The sequence below is a fragment of the Coptis chinensis genome, chromosome 9, assembly GCF_015680905.1.
Source record: "Coptis chinensis isolate HL-2020 chromosome 9, ASM1568090v1, whole genome shotgun sequence".
Taxonomy (NCBI): domain Eukaryota; kingdom Viridiplantae; phylum Streptophyta; class Magnoliopsida; order Ranunculales; family Ranunculaceae; genus Coptis; species Coptis chinensis.
In genome coordinates, this window is record NC_141464.1 from 53,357,383 (window position 1) to 53,374,555 (window position 17,173).

At 36.5% G+C, this 17,173-nt stretch overlaps 2 protein-coding genes and 1 long non-coding RNA gene across 6 annotated transcripts; all 3 read left to right on the forward strand.

The window, feature by feature from the left end:
* Positions 1 to 661: 661 nt before the first annotated feature.
* On the forward strand, positions 662 to 7,006 carry LOC147476678 (F-box/FBD/LRR-repeat protein At1g16930-like). 2 transcript variants are annotated; one of them, XM_086584327.1, is made up of 6 exons: positions 662 to 1,940; positions 2,065 to 2,217; positions 2,342 to 2,640; positions 2,727 to 3,039; positions 5,034 to 5,865; positions 6,069 to 7,006. In XM_086584327.1, exons 1-3 carry the CDS (start codon positions 1,053 to 1,055, stop codon positions 2,621 to 2,623), a joined length of 1,323 nt encoding a protein of 440 aa, XP_086440453.1. In that variant the 5' UTR covers positions 662 to 1,052; the 3' UTR covers positions 2,624 to 2,640; positions 2,727 to 3,039; positions 5,034 to 5,865; positions 6,069 to 7,006. The 2 variants fall into 2 exon arrangements, with proteins under 2 accessions (XP_086440453.1, XP_086440452.1); XM_086584326.1 differs by having other exon boundaries at positions 5,034 to 7,006.
* Positions 7,007 to 7,605: 599 nt separating this feature from the next.
* Positions 7,606 to 12,509, forward strand: LOC147476679 (uncharacterized). Its single transcript, XR_015208241.1, has 4 exons — positions 7,606 to 7,656; positions 9,573 to 9,818; positions 10,372 to 11,764; positions 11,851 to 12,509. It is a non-coding gene; the product is annotated as an uncharacterized LOC147476679 (long non-coding RNA).
* Positions 12,510 to 12,678: 169 nt separating this feature from the next.
* On the forward strand, positions 12,679 to 15,621 carry LOC147476680 (F-box/LRR-repeat protein At4g14103-like). Of its 3 annotated transcripts, none has more exons than XM_086584338.1 (5): positions 12,679 to 12,818; positions 13,401 to 14,376; positions 14,559 to 14,723; positions 14,870 to 15,217; positions 15,319 to 15,621. In XM_086584338.1, exons 2-4 carry the CDS (start codon positions 13,429 to 13,431, stop codon positions 15,149 to 15,151), a joined length of 1,395 nt encoding a protein of 464 aa, XP_086440464.1. In that variant the 5' UTR covers positions 12,679 to 12,818; positions 13,401 to 13,428; the 3' UTR covers positions 15,152 to 15,217; positions 15,319 to 15,621. The 3 variants fall into 3 exon arrangements, with proteins under 3 accessions (XP_086440464.1, XP_086440466.1, XP_086440465.1); XM_086584340.1 differs by having other exon boundaries at positions 14,936 to 15,217; XM_086584339.1 differs by lacking the exon at positions 12,679 to 12,818 and adding an exon at positions 12,825 to 13,208.
* The last annotated feature ends 1,552 nt before the right edge of the window (positions 15,622 to 17,173 follow it).

The window sequence follows — 17,173 nt, forward strand, 5'->3', positions numbered from 1 at the left end:
ATCCACTCCGAATACAACATAGTTATAAAATTCGATATCATTGATTGACCCCCTCTCGCAACTTATACCCCTCACATGCTCATACTCCATATACATAAAAAGTTGGAATACAAACATAGTCCCATATCGCTAACTACCAAATATTTTTCCCACTATAAGTTTGTCCCGTAGAAGGAATTGTTTAAGCAGTGAAGAATTGCGCTAAAGGGAGAGTTGGGTCTCTTCGCACTTGCGTCTTGTAAGACGACAACCTGCGCTTCTGAGCGTTTTTAATGTTTTGATTGTTTGGTCAAAGCCCATTTTTGCTGCAATTTGCGTTTTTAATGTTTTAACCGTTTGGTCAAAGCCCATTTTTGCTGCAATTTTGGTAGCCTAGTTTGCTTCCAAAAACCCAAAATATACCACAAAATGATTTTAGATGAACTGTAGGTTTGTCTTCCCCAAAACCACTCCCACGACAGTTCATTTTTTTTTGATTCTTCATTTGCATTCCCTCAACGTATGCAATTGGATTTTAAAAAATTGAACTTTCTTTTATCAAATGTTATATTCAAAATTCAAATTTTTTCGATAAAAATTCTGGAAATTAAAGAGCGAGCTGTTTTTTCTTGTCGGCGAACAGAGCGACATAAAAGAAAAAAAGAAAAACAAAAAAAGAGGTGGTGGTGGGAGAGGTGGATAACAAGGGCAAAATGGGGAGTTTATTATTGCAGAACAGAACCAGTTTTCTGATTTAGTTTTGGGTTGTTAGACATACACACGTGTTAGAGCGAGCTGTTTTGGTTAGTTTGAAAGCAAACTAAGCATTCTAAATATTGCAGCAAAAATGAATCCCCATTTGTTCCAAGACTAATTGTACACGTGGCAAAACAACTTTCTGTCATTCACTGGAGCAGTCCACAGTCAAAGCCCATTTTCGTATCCATGAAGAATTGATGAAGCCCATTCGACCAACATAACTTTCCGGCCCGTTTTCGCATACAAACTGAACTAGTGAACTCCCCCAGTCCTCTAAATTTTTCAGTCAATGCTTGAGATTAAGCAATACTGTGATGGATGCTAGTAGTTCGACGCGACAGAGGTTAAACGAGGATGAAGATAGGATCAGTTACTTGCCTGACAACATTCTGCATTACATCCTCTCTTTTCTCTCTACAAAGTTTGCTGTTCGTACAAGTGTATTGTCAACAAGATGGAAGCAAGTTTGGTTTGGAATCTCAAATCTTGTATTTTACGCATTTGGTCCAATGGATAAGTTGATATTCATGAATTTTGTGGACAATGTGCTTCTTCACCATGACGCCACCTTTATAGACAAATTTTCTGTCTCAAGTAAATTGGTTCTTGATGATACACGCGTTAATGGGTGGATCTCTACCATACTAGATCGTAATGTTGGAGAACTCGTTCTCAACACGTTTGTGGAACATCCTCTTATGCTCCCCTGTACACTCTTTACATCTAAAGTACTGCAGAGAATGAAGCTTCATGTGGACTCAAATCTAAAACTTCCCGTTTCGTTTTGTATTTCAAGTCTCAAGGTCTTGCATCTTGATTTCATTACATTTTCTTGTGAGGAAGAGATTCATCAAGTATCTTTAAGTTTTCCAGTGCTTGAAAAGCTTGTTCTAATTGATTGTATATGGAACATTGAGGTTGTCAACATATATGCTCCCGCACTAGAGAATCTTATGATTAACGATGCTTCATATGCAGCTGATAATATTTATGATTTTGAGATAAAGATTTATGCAGAAAGTCTCATAACCTTGGATTTGGTAAGCAAGTTCGCATATAAGTTCTCTCTACACAACCTATCATCTCTATCAAAAGCATCTGTTGACTTTCATAGTGAGCATGGAATTGAGGATCGTGTGAGTAAGCTTATCGAAGGCATTGGTAATGCAAAGGATCTTATGTTATCTTCTGAAGCCGTAGAGGTAAAAGTTTGGTGTTTTATCTTCTTTTTCGTTTTCTAACTTATCCAATCCTGAAGCATGATTGGCTTAGTCTGTGGTTTACCTTATTACTGTATACTGATAAATTGTGATTTGTTATTCCAAGATTCTCTTCGTTGCAAATCTCACAGTGGAACTTCTTGCCTTTCCCAACTTGAAAAGTTTGAGAGTCCATATACAAGGGGGATACGTATATGGTGAAATGTTGACAGAATTATTTAGTTACTTGCCTAATGTTGAATCTCTTCTCTTTACCAAAGTAAGTTCCCTATAATGTTCTAAGTTCCCTATAGTGAAGTAAATATAGGAAATAAACATAAAGTAAATTGTTGTAATTAATTTCTGTGCTAATGCTAAAGTTTTGATTTTGGATTTTCATGTAGGAAGTTGATATAATTTTCTTTGAAGGTAATGGGTGTTGGACACTCGAAGCAATTCCTCAATCTTTTCTGTCCAACTTGAAGTCAGTTGAGCTTAGGAGTTTTGATGGAAATGAGAACGACCTTGGTTTGGTTGAGTTTTTACTGAAAAATGCAATAGCTTTACAGAAAGTGACTATCAGAGGTTCTTCAGCACTGTCCGCAAACCCAAAGAAGCAATTTGAGGTTACAAAGCAATTGTTAATGCTTCCCAGAGACTCAACATGTGTAATCGACTTCTCCTGAAGTACTTGAATTTGCAGGTATGATGAAAAAAAAACCTACTTGTCATTGACTGGTATTAAGGTATGTTTTGTAATTAGGTTTATTTACTGAATTTCTTATGCAGAGCAAAGGAAGAAGAGTGAAAGTGCACAAAGGGTTATTCGAAGTAAGCCACCGGCGCACCACCCGAAGGTGCTTCTTTTACCCAACGTCAATATAGAAAAAAGAGGATGAAATCAGTAAATTTCTGTCAGATTCGAAATTGAAAGGCAACAAGTGAAACAAAATCAGAGGCTTACATGCATTCTTCATTTGAAGAGGAGCCCTTGCTCTAGATAAAAGTTGTTTTGAACTTTCTATCGACGGGTATCTCTAAAGGCTATCAAAGCTTCAATGGATTCCTATAATCAAGGGTTTAACAAATCTTATACTTGGAGGTATGAGTGAGGATGGTCTTTTTATGCACCAGCTTACATTTTCCCTAATGTATATATGAACTAAATTTGCTTTGTTGAATTGTTATTACTTCAAATTATGCTATGTCAAATATTCCAATCTCTCACTCATTCACATTCATGAAATCAAGATGCTATTTTAATTATATATATATGTTACATAATTGTTGGATTTGGTTTATGAATTATTTTATCATCCCTATTTCTGTGTATATGCTCAAGGAAAAGACACACATGAGACTTTTTTATTTAAGTTTTTTGTTATGCATTCATACCGCCTTCATTTAAATATGCTGACAGTTTTCCTTTTCTCCGTATTTTCATTTGTTTTAGTGATTTTGGTCGTGTAATTATTTTCCTGGACTATATCAACATTTTGTGAGAGGGATGTGTAATTGTGTTTCTTTAGATACGGCATTGCTTAAGTTGCTTCATGATAAGTTCCCCACTATTGCAAGCATGGGTTAAAGCAACTTCTTGATGAAGCAATATAAATAACAAATTCTGTTGATGTCTAAAAGGAGTTTGCTGTAATATAATGATCCCATCGAATCAGCTGGTATAGAAGAGTTGACATGCCCCTGTTTTTTTAACACAGTTAGCCCAGAAAAAACAGGAATGTTACTAGGGAAGTGTGAACATATTCAAATTTTTTGAAGAGATAGTACATGAGAATATGAGCTGATAACCATGACCAACAAGGTAGGGGGGAGTGCTTTGGATCAGAAAGATAGCTGACACTCCCACTACGTTAGCGCCCTAGCTATCAACCCCTCTTCGTGTGCGAAAGTTCCCAGCCATTCAAACGAAATACTGTAGGCTCATAAAAAATTGCAGCCCAGTCTGCATAAAAGCAGAGTATATATTTTCCTTCCTATTTCATTATCGAGTATGGTTGACACTACCAAACTCTCATCTAGAGTGAGTGAGGAAAGAAGATGAGGAAGGGAGAGCAGAGGACCTTTAGCAAGTAGAATCTTATCTACTTGCTTGCAGAGCATGGAAATATTATTTGCAGCTTGACTGTATTCTAGAGACACATTGCTTAAACTGATATGTGTGCCATGGTGATGTACTAAGTTGTGATTGGTCTGCCCTTGGAATTCCTGGTATGGCTGGGCTAGGAGCTACTTTCAGAAACTCTTCAGGAGAGTTTCTTCTTGTTTTTTGGAGGAAGATAGGGGTGAATACAAACTATGTGGCTGAATGTTCATCCATCCTTGAAAGTGTTGAAAACGATCATACAGAGAAACTGGAAGAACATTTGGATTGAGTCAGATTCAAGGACTGCAGTTGTGGCATTTGGATCAGGTAAGATACCATGGAAGCTTAAGAGCAGATGGGAAAGATACAGTGCTGAACACAACACTGCATGTTAACCTCTACTTTGAGAGAGGCTAATAATCCTCTGCCCATCAAGCTGTTAAAAGCTAATGACGAATGAGGATTAGTTCTGTATTTTGGATATTTTGGGAGGCGTGTTCAAGCACTTCCTTTAGATTACGCTAATCAGGAGAGGTGCATTGTTTTTGTGTTTGATAAGAAGCCTACCTAGTAGGGTTGTTAAGCTCACAAGTCGATGCTATCCCCTTTTACATAATCATCTCTTGATTCTCTTTTTCTTTTCTTTACATTTTGTTCCACTTAACCGATTTTTCTTATTTTCTAATACAATTACAATGCTCACTTAAAACGAAAAACAAAAATCAGATTTGATGCAATGGGAAGCTTTTATTAGAGCTTTGTTGTCTTCAGTCTGCCCAGGCGCTAAGGTCTTCCTATCAGACTCGCTTAATTTGCATCTAGATGGTATATATTCTGGGGTTGGCATATTTCTCAAATCTTTTATAGAGGTGTCGGTGATCAGATATTCAATTTTCTATTTGTTCGTGGAATGTTAATTGATTGTGCAGCATATAGGAGGAAAAATGGTTATTGAACAAATATCATGGCTGAGTGGATTGTTTGCTTCATAGGTGCATTTCTGAAGGTCTTATTTTCTTTACATTCACATCGTATGCTGCTCATCCTAAAAGCATACAAGCCTGGAACTTATGTCCTTTTTGCGCGCGTTTCTGTACTCCAGCCCAGTGCCCCAGTGTTTCGAAAGCTGGACCTATGCGGTGGTTTGTCTAGAATTTACGATGATTTATCTTGGATATTGTAATTCATTTCATTGATATGACTAATTAATGAGTAGTTGAGTACAACGTAATTGAAACATTTGGTTATTGTGCACTTCCCAGGATCAGCTATTCCAAAGCAACCCAAAATGTGTTTGAGAACAAGCCTGGATTGTTGGGATTATTATCTCATTTCGGGCTTAATATCATCATCATCAGTCTTATACTTAATTACATGCCGTTCATTCGATATGCGATAGGACCATTTTAGCTGGACTTTTTTATTATGTTAAACCTAATGCATGCTTGGAAAATTAACTCCCAAAGCGTAGCGTGATTCAGGAATATATTTTTTTAAAACAAAATAAAAAATAAAATAGAGGAGAAATGTGAGTTGCCTAGAATGCATTCCATATCAGCTACAACTCGATCCAGTAATTGCACTTTGTAATTCTTTTTAATTTAATTCAATACAATTATTTTTAGCCAAAACCAAAAAGGAAAAAAGACGAGGATATTTAACTCAAAAAGGGGGTGGGATGGGGTGTGGTTAAGCATGAGAAGGGTTCTGTGGATCGGAAATTGCACTCCTTGGCAATCAAAAGAGCTCTTGATCCTCTTGAACTTCAAAACAAACTGCTTTGCTCTTGATCCTCTTGAACTTCAAAACAAAACTGCAAAGCAGGTGTGTTAATTGTTGATGCTTAACAATATATATATTTTTTTGTTTATCAATGATGTTTGTTTCTATGTAAGTTTTCATCAATGTTCCATGGTGGTACCTTACATCAAGTAGGATGATTAGTCCCTTCTTGACTATTAGGACTAAGACCAAGTCCTGAATTGATTTTGCTTCATGTTATTTGATTATGATATGGTGATTTCTAGATTCTTCCAATAAGTCTTTAGTTGTGAGTGATGTTTTGGTTAAAACATCGCATGAACCTGGATGAGGTAGTTTGACTAGAAAAAATGAAAGTTCGTCGTATGTTAGTGAAGAATGAATGAACTTAGAGTCTCTTCGAGAATTACGCATACCTGTGCCAGTTGATACTTCTTCAGTTTTACCACTTAATGGGAGACAAGGTATGTTGGAGTTACTAATTTGCTTTTACTTTCTATTAAAGCTTTGAATAAGTAGATGATATATGTATTTCCTTTTAGAAGTACGTGGCATTAGGTGAACATGAATTCTAACTATTTCTGTCATACTTTAGCATTCATTTTACTGCTTTACAAATACAGTTTTAGTATTAATTAGTAGTAACAATATTGTTTTGAGATTCCATTCTAATACTATCCAAGTACATATAATATTGATTGAGCACTGGATTTCTTCATGACTATCCTGAATTTGACATGCGTAGTTTTTTTGAAGAATGCAACTGTTATATTACTAGGCTTGGAAAAGGGAAACATTCCAACAAATATTGTTAAACATTTGTGTCAAATGATTATAATCATTAAAACCTTTGGTCAAGCATTCAAAGCAGTCAAAGTCGTGCTATTGAAGACTTTGTCATCAAGTATTAAAATGAGGTACTGGAACTCCTTAAATTTGACCGAAGCAGAATGTGTACTGAAAATTTTAAGGTTAGCTTAATGATGTGTCAGATACTGTAAAATTGTAGAATGCTTACTTCAAATTACAAGGGAAGCTATCTTTTCATAGCACACTCTCTGGGGAATGCTATATTTCTGTTGAATTTTTACTATTTTCATAAAAAAATAGTAAATAGTAAAGGTGTCACAGGTCATCTACAATTAACTCATCCACTAGATGGACGAAAAGCAACTTCACCAAAACCAGTTTGCGTATTGGCAAGGTGATACTAACTTACAGTTTGTTATGCTTTCTATATTTTATTTATGTTGTTAAATTATGTAAGCATGCATCCATTCCTTCTAATTGTTTCAGAAAAGAAGATGAGCAATTTGAGGGACTAGTGAAACACACTGTTTTTATCTGATTCATTAAATCAACATGTGAGGTATCTTCCCATTTTTTTTTTAATCTTCTTTTTACATATTATTTACAATTTGTAGGAAATTATTCATGATCTATGTCACAAAGCAACATTGTGATCAATCGTCTCTAGGAAGCCTTCATAACCGATGTTTAAGCAATCAATATTAGTATTTAGTGAAAATACGGGTTATTCTTTCAAAATGTTGCTCTCTGTCTTGATGGATTGTGAGAACACGTACTTACGGCTGTGGCAATAAAAATACCAACATTACATCTCATGTCCCACTTCTTAATGCTATTTTCTTTTTCCATGACATTCAAGTGTCATTTTTAACTCTGCAAGTAATCTGTCTCAGGTGATAACTCTATTTTTAACTGCTAAACAGGTTAGGAATATTGTTGTAGCTGACACAGCTACACTTCTAATCTTCGGTTTGCGGTGAGGGTGATGTCCGAAGTTGGTACTTTCTCAAACACTTGCACAAAGGTTTAGCTTCTCCCTGAAGTGTGAGTGCTTCTAAATCAACATTTTTTTTTTTTGAAGTTGGTTAATGACGTTTTCTTTTGATACCACATGTTGTTGTGTTAGCATTAACCCTTATATGTGGTAATGCAATAGCCCCAAAGGCTTCTGCCATCCTCATGTATAAGATATGCATTATAGGATCTGTTGTGTAGGATAGGAATGTGATTTATAACTAGGTTTCAAGGGGTATGGTCTCTTTTTTTTTTTTGATAAACTGCCCTGATTGTATTAATTTGTACATAAATTCTTACAATCAAAACAATTAACATTAACCTGAAAACAAGAAAAGAAAACTGAAATTAAAAAAGTTGAAACCAAATGTAAGCCGTAAATATATATGGTAGTCTCGCCATAGACTCCACCAGCTCCAAGCAACCACCAGGCTGACACCTCGACCACATTGGAAACCCCATCCTTTTCTCTTGGTCGACTTCATAGTTGCTCCTTCTTCCACCGTGTTGGATCTCCCATGGTGACGACTCACGAGCCATCGGTCGTCTGTGAGAATACTCCACAACAACAAAGTCGATTAGCAATTCCAAACCGAATGCCCCACCAAAGGCCCCAAATAGTGAGCGGCAACACCAAAACCCCAAACCAAAGAATCCGGAGGGGGTAGAAAATGGGAGAGAGCCATGGCTTTGAACAAACAACTCATAATGCCAAACCAGAAATCCGACATAAAGGGTCGAACCCATGGCCTTGGCGTCGATAGAGAGATCTTTGGACCCAAGAAATCCAAAATGAAACTACCACAACCAAATGCATACCAAAACCAACTAAACCCAACTTATTTAAGGTCTTGAGATAGTGTAAGATCTGCAAAATGTGGGAAGGTGGTCGCACCAAAGGAGACAACCACAAAACCCACCTCCGGATCCATCAAGATAGAGACCAATGTTGGTTGATATAAACTCTCCTACATACCAAATGTAAAGGAGGAAGCTTTTTTTCTTTTTTTTCTTTTTTTTCTTCTTCATCACTTCCAATTAGTAGATCTACTGGAATCAAAGAGTTTTGGGTTGTGGAGGTTGTGAATGGTAAGCTCTAGGTGGATAAGAGAGTTTAAAGGAGAAGAAGGGGAAAGGGGTAGTGGAGAGGTCTGCTGTTCCCCACAGGAAGGGTATCTCTACTCTCTCAAGCTTGAGGGAGATCGAGTTTCTTCACTAAACACAAAACAGGGTAGCTGCTTTAAGCCGCAGGAGAGCTGTCCGCCATTAGAGCGGTTTAGAGTTTTCGCACCAATTTGGGGGGTATGGTCTCTAGTGATATCCCATTGGGAAGTTCTTTTCCCCTTCTTTAAATTAGTCATTTAATTGGAATGTGAAATAATTTGTTACAAACTCCACATCTTGATAAGTAAAATAACCCTAAGACATTTATGAGGCGAGAGAGCTAGAATGCCTCGAGTATGATATTTAATTATTTTTTAAAATAGGATTTTGGTTTTTGCCAGCATAGTCCTGTTTTACTCTAATTAACTTTGTTGAGGATATAGATCTTTTGTCTAATTCAAAAATTAGTTTGCAAAGAGATGGTCTTCCTTGCTACTTAAAAACAAATCTTAAAGTCTTGGTTCTCTTTATGACTTAGACTAATAGGTTTGTGGAAACTCATTCTCGATGTTATTATTAGTTGATATTAATTAGACTAGATTTGAGTGCATTGCATGCTCTTTTAAGTCGACTACACTAAACTTGGGGGTTTACTCAAAATGAATTCTCTAAAGATCCCACTATTGTATTCGAGGACTCCACTACTACACTGTTGTATTTTGTTGTCTCACATAGCCCAATTCAATTTGCATCAGCCAACTTAACATCCCCTTTCATTTTCCTCTAACTACCAGTAGGGCGTTTCAGTATACCATCTGGAAATTTAAAAACTTCTCTTTCAGAAACACTTTACAAGGTGGTACATAAACTTGGACCTAGAATGTGGGTTGCAGTTGGTTTCCTGTAGGATGCTTGCCATAGAGAATGGGAGTTCACTTTATGTAAGCTATTATAATGAGGAGTTCATTATATTAAGGTGTCCAACAATTTCTATGGAAGCTTTGGTGGTACACTCGAACAAAGATCTTCTTGGGATGCATGTTGTCTTCTAAAACTTACATTGGTATCCTGCTTGATAAAAGAACAAGGTAAGTACTGCTTACATAGAGTTTCTTATTAGGTGTGATACCATATATATCATTATTCGTTAGCTTCTACTTGTCATGAACCTTTTCAAGTAATGATGCACGTAATGTATTTATCACTATTTGCCATATCCATTCCCCCAAAATTAGTCTCACGGGGACTTTCTTCGATCTCATTGAGGTTTTGTCCTAATTAGCTTTGAAGCTAAATTGTGTAGTTAAATGTTTCTGAAATCTCTTTTATAGTTTTTGAATGTCAAGCATTGTAGGGTAGTAGCAATAGGACATGAAATTCAAGTAGATATTGATTGGACTGGTAATACCATTTTGCATTCCCAGTGACTGTAGAGGAAGCAAGTCCAAATTCAAAGGTCATTTTCTATACAAGTATACACTATACTGCATATACTGCATTGGAATTTGTGCGAGTATACACTGTATTATATTTTTCTGGGTGAAAGTGGCCCTGAGCAAATGCTTAGGCAGATGCCTCTTTCCTTTTAATTGATGGTTTTTCCAAGTCTCACTTCATTCTTTTAATTGATGTTTTTTCCAGGTCTCACTTCATTTCAGACTATTATGATATTATGAGTGCAATATGAGTTGGTGTAACAAAATGGTACTATCATGAGTGGTACTGTCATTAGTGCAATGATGTGGGAGTTCAACCCAAAAGATTAAAACATCAGACCGTGCTTACGATTCTCTCGGAGGCGCTTTATGATGGATGTACTTGAAAGTCATTTCTCAATTGTGTAAATATAACTTTTTGAAAAAAAGCTATTTATGATAGAACAAGAAACTTTTCTTTTGCCTCTTTAACTTTTGAAAGCATCCTCTCTCTCAAGGATAATCTATGGTAACCACATACTTCAAATTGGGTTCAATTTTTAATGTAAGAGATGAATGTCTTCATCAACAATCTGAGTGGACCAATACTAAAACAGATTGGTGATTGTGTTCATTTGTCATATTTGAAGTTTTGAAGTTGAGTAAAAATAAATTCAATGGAAGCATACCATCTAAATTAGGCAATTTGTCTCACATTCAAGAGTTACTCGACTTGAGCCAGAACCTGGCTCCATTCCACTTTTGTTTGCTCAAAATGGGTAGCTTAGAGAATTTGAATTTGTCACACAATAAGTTGTCTAGTTCAATTCCATATTTATTGGTGAATATGCTAAGTTTAATTTCGATATGTTGATGTATCTTACAATGCATTAGAAGTTCCGGTTCTTGACAGCAAAACTTTTCGCGAGGCTTCAGCTGAAACATTTGTTAACAACAAAGGCTTGTGTGGTCACGCAAAAGCTTTGCCACCTTGCAAATCTTTGAAAATAAGCAAAGGTGTAAAGAGAGGAGTTAAACCAATTAAGATTGTCATTTTTTGTCTTGTGGGATTGTTCTCTCTTTTGATTGTAATAGTTGGAACTTGGTCCATGTTTTATAAGAAAAAGAGAGTTCAAGAGGAAGAGGCAGGAGCTAGATGTAACAATTTATTTTGTATTTGGAATTACAATAGAGAATCGTATATGAGAACATTATTGAATCACTACAAGGTGGTTTTGTCAACATGACAAGTAGTAGTTATAAAGAAAATTCACCCATGAGAGTACGGTGAAGCGATCAATTTAAGATCATTCCAAATTGAGGTACACGCATTAACAGAACTGAGATATCCTAGCATTGTGAAACTTTACAGATTTTGTTCACATATTTGATACTCATTTTTGATATATGAGTACCTGGAAAGGGGTAGCTTGGATTTGGGTTTGAAGGTCATGTATCGTTTAAATCTCTTATATCATCTGCATGCATTTTCTAGCTTGATGTGTTTGAAAGTGAGAATATTACACTACCGGTCCCGTGATGATCAAACTGGTTCAAATGTTAGACAACTCATAAACTTACTGTGTCACTTGCCTAATGTGGAACTTCTCCTTGAAAATGTAAGTCACCAAATTCCAATTTGTTTTCGCTTTTATTCCTTTACTAATAAGAAATCTTAACGTCCTCCATTTACTTTGTCCTGTAGAGGATGAAGATGGTGGCGCACTTGATGTTATTCCTCAAGGTAATCTGTCACGCCTGAAGTCAGTTAAACTCGAGCATTTTCATGGCAGCGCAAACGAGCTGTGTTTGGTTAACTTTCTGTTAAAGAATGCAGTAGCCTTGGAAAAGATGACTATCATTTCTTCATCGTAGTTGTCGGCTGATCCAAAGATGCAATTTGAGGTAGCTAATAAGTTATTACTCCAAAGAAGCTCAATATGTAGTGAAATTGAGTTTTCCTAAAGCGATTGCTGTTTCTATGATCATTTTCTTTTTCATAAGTTTCTATAAAAAAACCGACATATGAAGTGGCTTTACTTATATCATCTGTTATGTATATCACTAGTTCTTGAAATCTGGTATGAGATGTTCAGTCTTCTAAATGCAAGAACTGATGAGTTACCGAAATGAGAGCTTCAACTGGAGAGCAGCATCTGTTGCTAGTTTTGTTTTAAATCTGCTTTGGCAGAACCGCAGAAGTCTGTTTTGTTTAAGTGGATTCTAAGAGCCAGGAACAAAGAGGCGCATGAATCACGCCATTGGCAGTCCCAAGACCCCAAACTGAGTTTCTGAACTCTATTTGTATTTCGCTTAATTGTGTAGAGTGTTGACACAGTAAGTTTTATGATCAGACCAATACAACAGCAGTAACATCATTGAACTTAGACGATCAACAATCAAAATAGTTCGTTGACGTTGATTTTCAGTAATTCAGTATTGGTCAATAAGCCTTTCAGAAAATTTGACATCAGATAGAAAAATTCGGGCTTTATATAGAAGTACAGAACAACTGGAGTGGCCGAGTGGGTAGTTGACTAGTTGGTATTAAGCCGAGTCAGATTAAGCCCAAAACCCGACCCGCACCATTTTACCACCCTCAAAACCTCTGATCTCTCCGTCAGACACTCTTTATCAGCTTCGAAGAAGAAAAGTGTAGAGACCCAAAAACTGGTTTGTTCCTTTCATCTCTCATAATCCTTTGTTTGAATGTTCGTATGTGTCTCCAATTTCCATAGTTACAATTGTTGCACCCTTGCACTAACCTGTAGTTAAGACGTAGGATTGCCTTTAAAAAATTTAAAAAAAAAAATGGCAGTCCTAGATCATTCCATTTATTTCATTGTTACTGTTGCAAATTTGTACTATAACGTAGTTAAGACACTTGTACTTATCTAAGAATAATATTGGTAGTCTTACATCATTCAATTTGGGAGAAAGTTTTGCCTACAGGCTACAGCTAGTTTCCCCCACAGTGCCCAAAGCACGTTTGCCTCTAATCACTCAGGATTTATGTTGAGAGCAAAAATGTTGTGGAAACCCAAATGGCAAACACTGGAGCAGGTTATATTATGAATCGAAATAGTTTCAATAGAAAATATTATTTTTCGTCTAAATCAATCATAAGTATGGAGGAAACGTACAGGATTGAACTTGTTGAAACTTGAAACATTTAGGAGGGCATTTATGCTCCCTTTGCAAATGCTATATTCTTCTGTTTATATTTTCATTCACTGTGGAAAATAAATGTTGCAGCATCAACTTTTAGGAGAAAAAAGTAATCATGGGTGGAAGTGGTTCAGTGCCGAATTCTAGAAAAAAGGAAATGAGTTTGGGTGGACAGAATGGCGGTGAGGATGTAGATAGGATCAGCTGTTTGCCTGACAACATTCTTCATCATATTCTCTCCTTTCTTCCTACAAAATATGCTGTTGGTTCTAGTGTGCTATCAACAAAATGGAAATACCTTTGGACTTCAGTTCCCAAGCTTGAGTTAAGTGATAGTCTGTTATACTCTACTAAAATCAAGAGCGGGGATCCAATGGTTAAGGCAAGCTTCATGAATTTTGTGGACAGAGTGTTGCTACTCCATGAGGCATCAAGCATACACAAGTTTTCTCTTGAATGCGCGGAAGCTTATGATGTTACTCGTTTTAATGCATGGATCTCTGCCGTACTAAAGCGTAACGTTCAAGAGCTCATTCTCTCCGTTTGTATGGATCCCTTTGTGTTTCCTCTTTGCCGTTTCAATTGTCAATCTCTGACAACGTTAAAAATTGATGTAGGAAGTGCTTGTTTTTGGACTCCCACCTCAATGTGTTTTCCAAAACTGAAGGTCCTAAATCTTAAGGATGTCATCTTTTGTGGTGACCTCTCAATTCAACAAGCCTTTTTCAGCTTCCCTGTCCTTGAAGAGTTTCATGCATATTCAATTGAATGGGAGAAATTTAATACTGTCAACATTTCTGCTCCCACACTTAAGAAATTGATACTAGATGTATTTGATGATTCTTATACCGTTGAGGACTGCGAAATAAATATTTATACTGAGAATCTCATATATTTCGAGTTGGCAAGTCAACTAGCATACTGGTATAACCTACACAACCTATCATCACTAGTTGAGGCACGTATCGGCTGTAAGTTTGGACATAATTATCATCGTATTAGTAAGTTTTTTGGGAAGATTTGTAACGTCAAGGTTCTACATTTATCTATCCATACCATTACAGTAAGTTTCCATTTTTCTTTTTTACATTTTCTTCTTGTTCAATTTTTCTTTTTTTTATTAGTAGAATGAATGGCATGAGAAAGAAACTTGTGATTTTCTAGTTCTATATATATATATATATATATATATATGTGCTTTATTTGATTCCTGATCACTGATGCTTTGTGATCTGGCATGTCAAGGATTTCTTCGAGTTGGATACCATAGGGGATTATCTGCCAGAATTTGCCAGTTTAACCGATTTGAGAGTGTTTGTAGATTGTGATGATTATGAAAATAATTTTGATTTTGGATGTCTGATAAGCATACTTCACAAGATGCCTAATATAAATTCCTTTATTTTCGAGGTATGTACTTCAAGCACATACTTGTTTTTTTCTTTCATTTTCTTTTCTTTTATTCTTATTTATTATATTTTTTGTGTGTTTATTAGTTTATTACAAATAACTTTAAATTTTGAATCTTGCAAAATCTAAATTTGATATCCATATAGGCGCCTGTCAGTTGTGTACTTATTGAGCATGGTCCGACTCTTGAAATTGTTCCTCAATGTGTACAGTCACACCTCAAATCAGTTGAACTTAGGTTCTACACTGGAAGTGATTTGGAGCTATGTCTGGTTAAGTTCTTGCTGAAGAATGCAATGGCCTTGGAGAAGATTACTGTAATGGCTTCCTGGAATTTATCACGAAATCCAGAGATGCAAGTTGAGGTCTTTAAGCAGTTACTAAGGCTACCTAGAGGCTCAGCATGCAGTGTGATTGATTTCTGCTAAAGCATTCACAGTATGATCGAACTTGGGGTGGTGTGTAACCCGAGTACAGACCTCTATTTCCACATGGTAATTTGCAGCAGTCATTTTTGTCTAATCTGTTTTTCTACCATTGTAGTTGTATAAAGAGGTTAAACTCGTATTCAACACTAATTGGTGAACATGTACAGATTTTTCATGCCAGCCTATTAACTAAGCAACAGCCAACAGGGAAGTGGTCTCAGCATAGTAAATTCCTATCACTGCACTTTTGCTGTTCATAAGGACACACCAGAGTAAGTGGCAGCTATGTGTATTGTTGATTGATGAATTGTGCTGGACTCGAATTTCTTCCAGTTAATGATAGAGTTCGGTGATGTTCTTCTCAATGTCTAAAACAGTGGTTTAGTGATTATAAATCTGATTGTATAAAGTGAAGAGTATGTTTAACCACACCTTGAATATTTATGATAGATGTATCCCTTTTTCTTCTATTTTCTCTTCCCCTTTAACTATTAACTGAACTTTTGTGGGAATGATGACCTACTAGTGACAGATGTAACTTGAAAAGAGTAAGATACATGGAATGGGTGCTGCTATGAATTATATTGGTAGAGCACCTTTAACATGAGTTTATCAAAGTGGCTAACCATGCCCCCCTAAGTTGGCATTCTTCCATTTATTTATCGATGTCACCATTTCATCTCTTAATTTATCGATGTTGATAGTTGGAAATTCGAATCATCTTGCCTCTATTATGAGTTGTAGCCATGAAGTTAGTGGTGGTCTATAAGCAAAATGTCCATTCTGCTCCTACAAATTACAAATATCAATGTACACGTGTCAAAGCTAGTCCTAATTGGTTTGAAAGAGAATTTTCTGCCTCCAACCACAATGCTGGAAGGGCGTTTGCAAAGAGTTCCATACCTATGAAAATGTTTCACATTTGCGCATTGTGACATGGGATTGTTAGAATAGTTGTATGAGCAAAGAACTAAAGTAGAAACGAAGAACGATGGAACCTCTTAATAACCAAGGCGCGGATTAGTCGTTCCTAAGGAAAGATTTAAGCCCCTTCCAATGGTGGTGCGAAGGCAACAGCGCCGTCTCCTCACGATTCAATGGTTAACAACGGCTGATTTTGCACTAGAACGGACTACCCTCTAGAACAACAATATAACTCTTTTCGGCGGACGGAAGAAGAGAAAAAGAAAAGGACCGGTTTAAGTTTTTCGTTTCTCCGAGTTGAGTTTCTCGATCAAGTCTCATCTCTATGGACTCACATCCCATTTATAGAGGTTAGGAGGAAGAGAGACCAACTCCTAATAGAACACCAAACTTCTTTGCTCAAGAAAAAGCAAAACAAGTTTAGGCTATTGGTCAAACCACTACTCACAACAAGATAAGCCCAAGCCCAGCCCAAACCCTACCCGATGTGGTGGATAACCAATGTGGGACTATCTTACTATGCACTAAAGTGGAGAGAACACCATTTGTTCATCTCCTCCACTTTACACACACACACTAGTATTTAGAAATACATAAGAGATTCCAACAATGGGATTGCATTGCGTCTGTATCTTTGTTTTGTGACAGCAACGAGTATTGGCGAGATAGAATGGGAAATTTACTTGAAGCAGATCGACATTTCTACTTTGTTGGTTACATCCTTTTTTTGTCGTGCTACCTTTGTTTATGTATCTGTGTGTGCGTCTGTGTGTGTGTTTCCCTACAAATTATCCTGTTTATAGAACTTATCCTGTTGGAATTTATCATTGCAGACTGCAGACTTTTACTTAGGAGGAACTGCATGAAAATGGATACAAGTTCTTTGGCATTTATGAAGCCAGACCTGCTTTAAGGACAGGATAGTGGTGTGAGTGAAGATAGGATAAGTTGTTTACCCGATAGCATACTTCGTTACACCCTCATTTCTTCCTACAAAGTATGTAGTTGTTACTAGTGTATTATCAAAAAGATGGATATACCTATGGGCTTCAGTTCCTGTTCTGGACTTTGATGACAATCTGATGCTTTTCAAAAGTT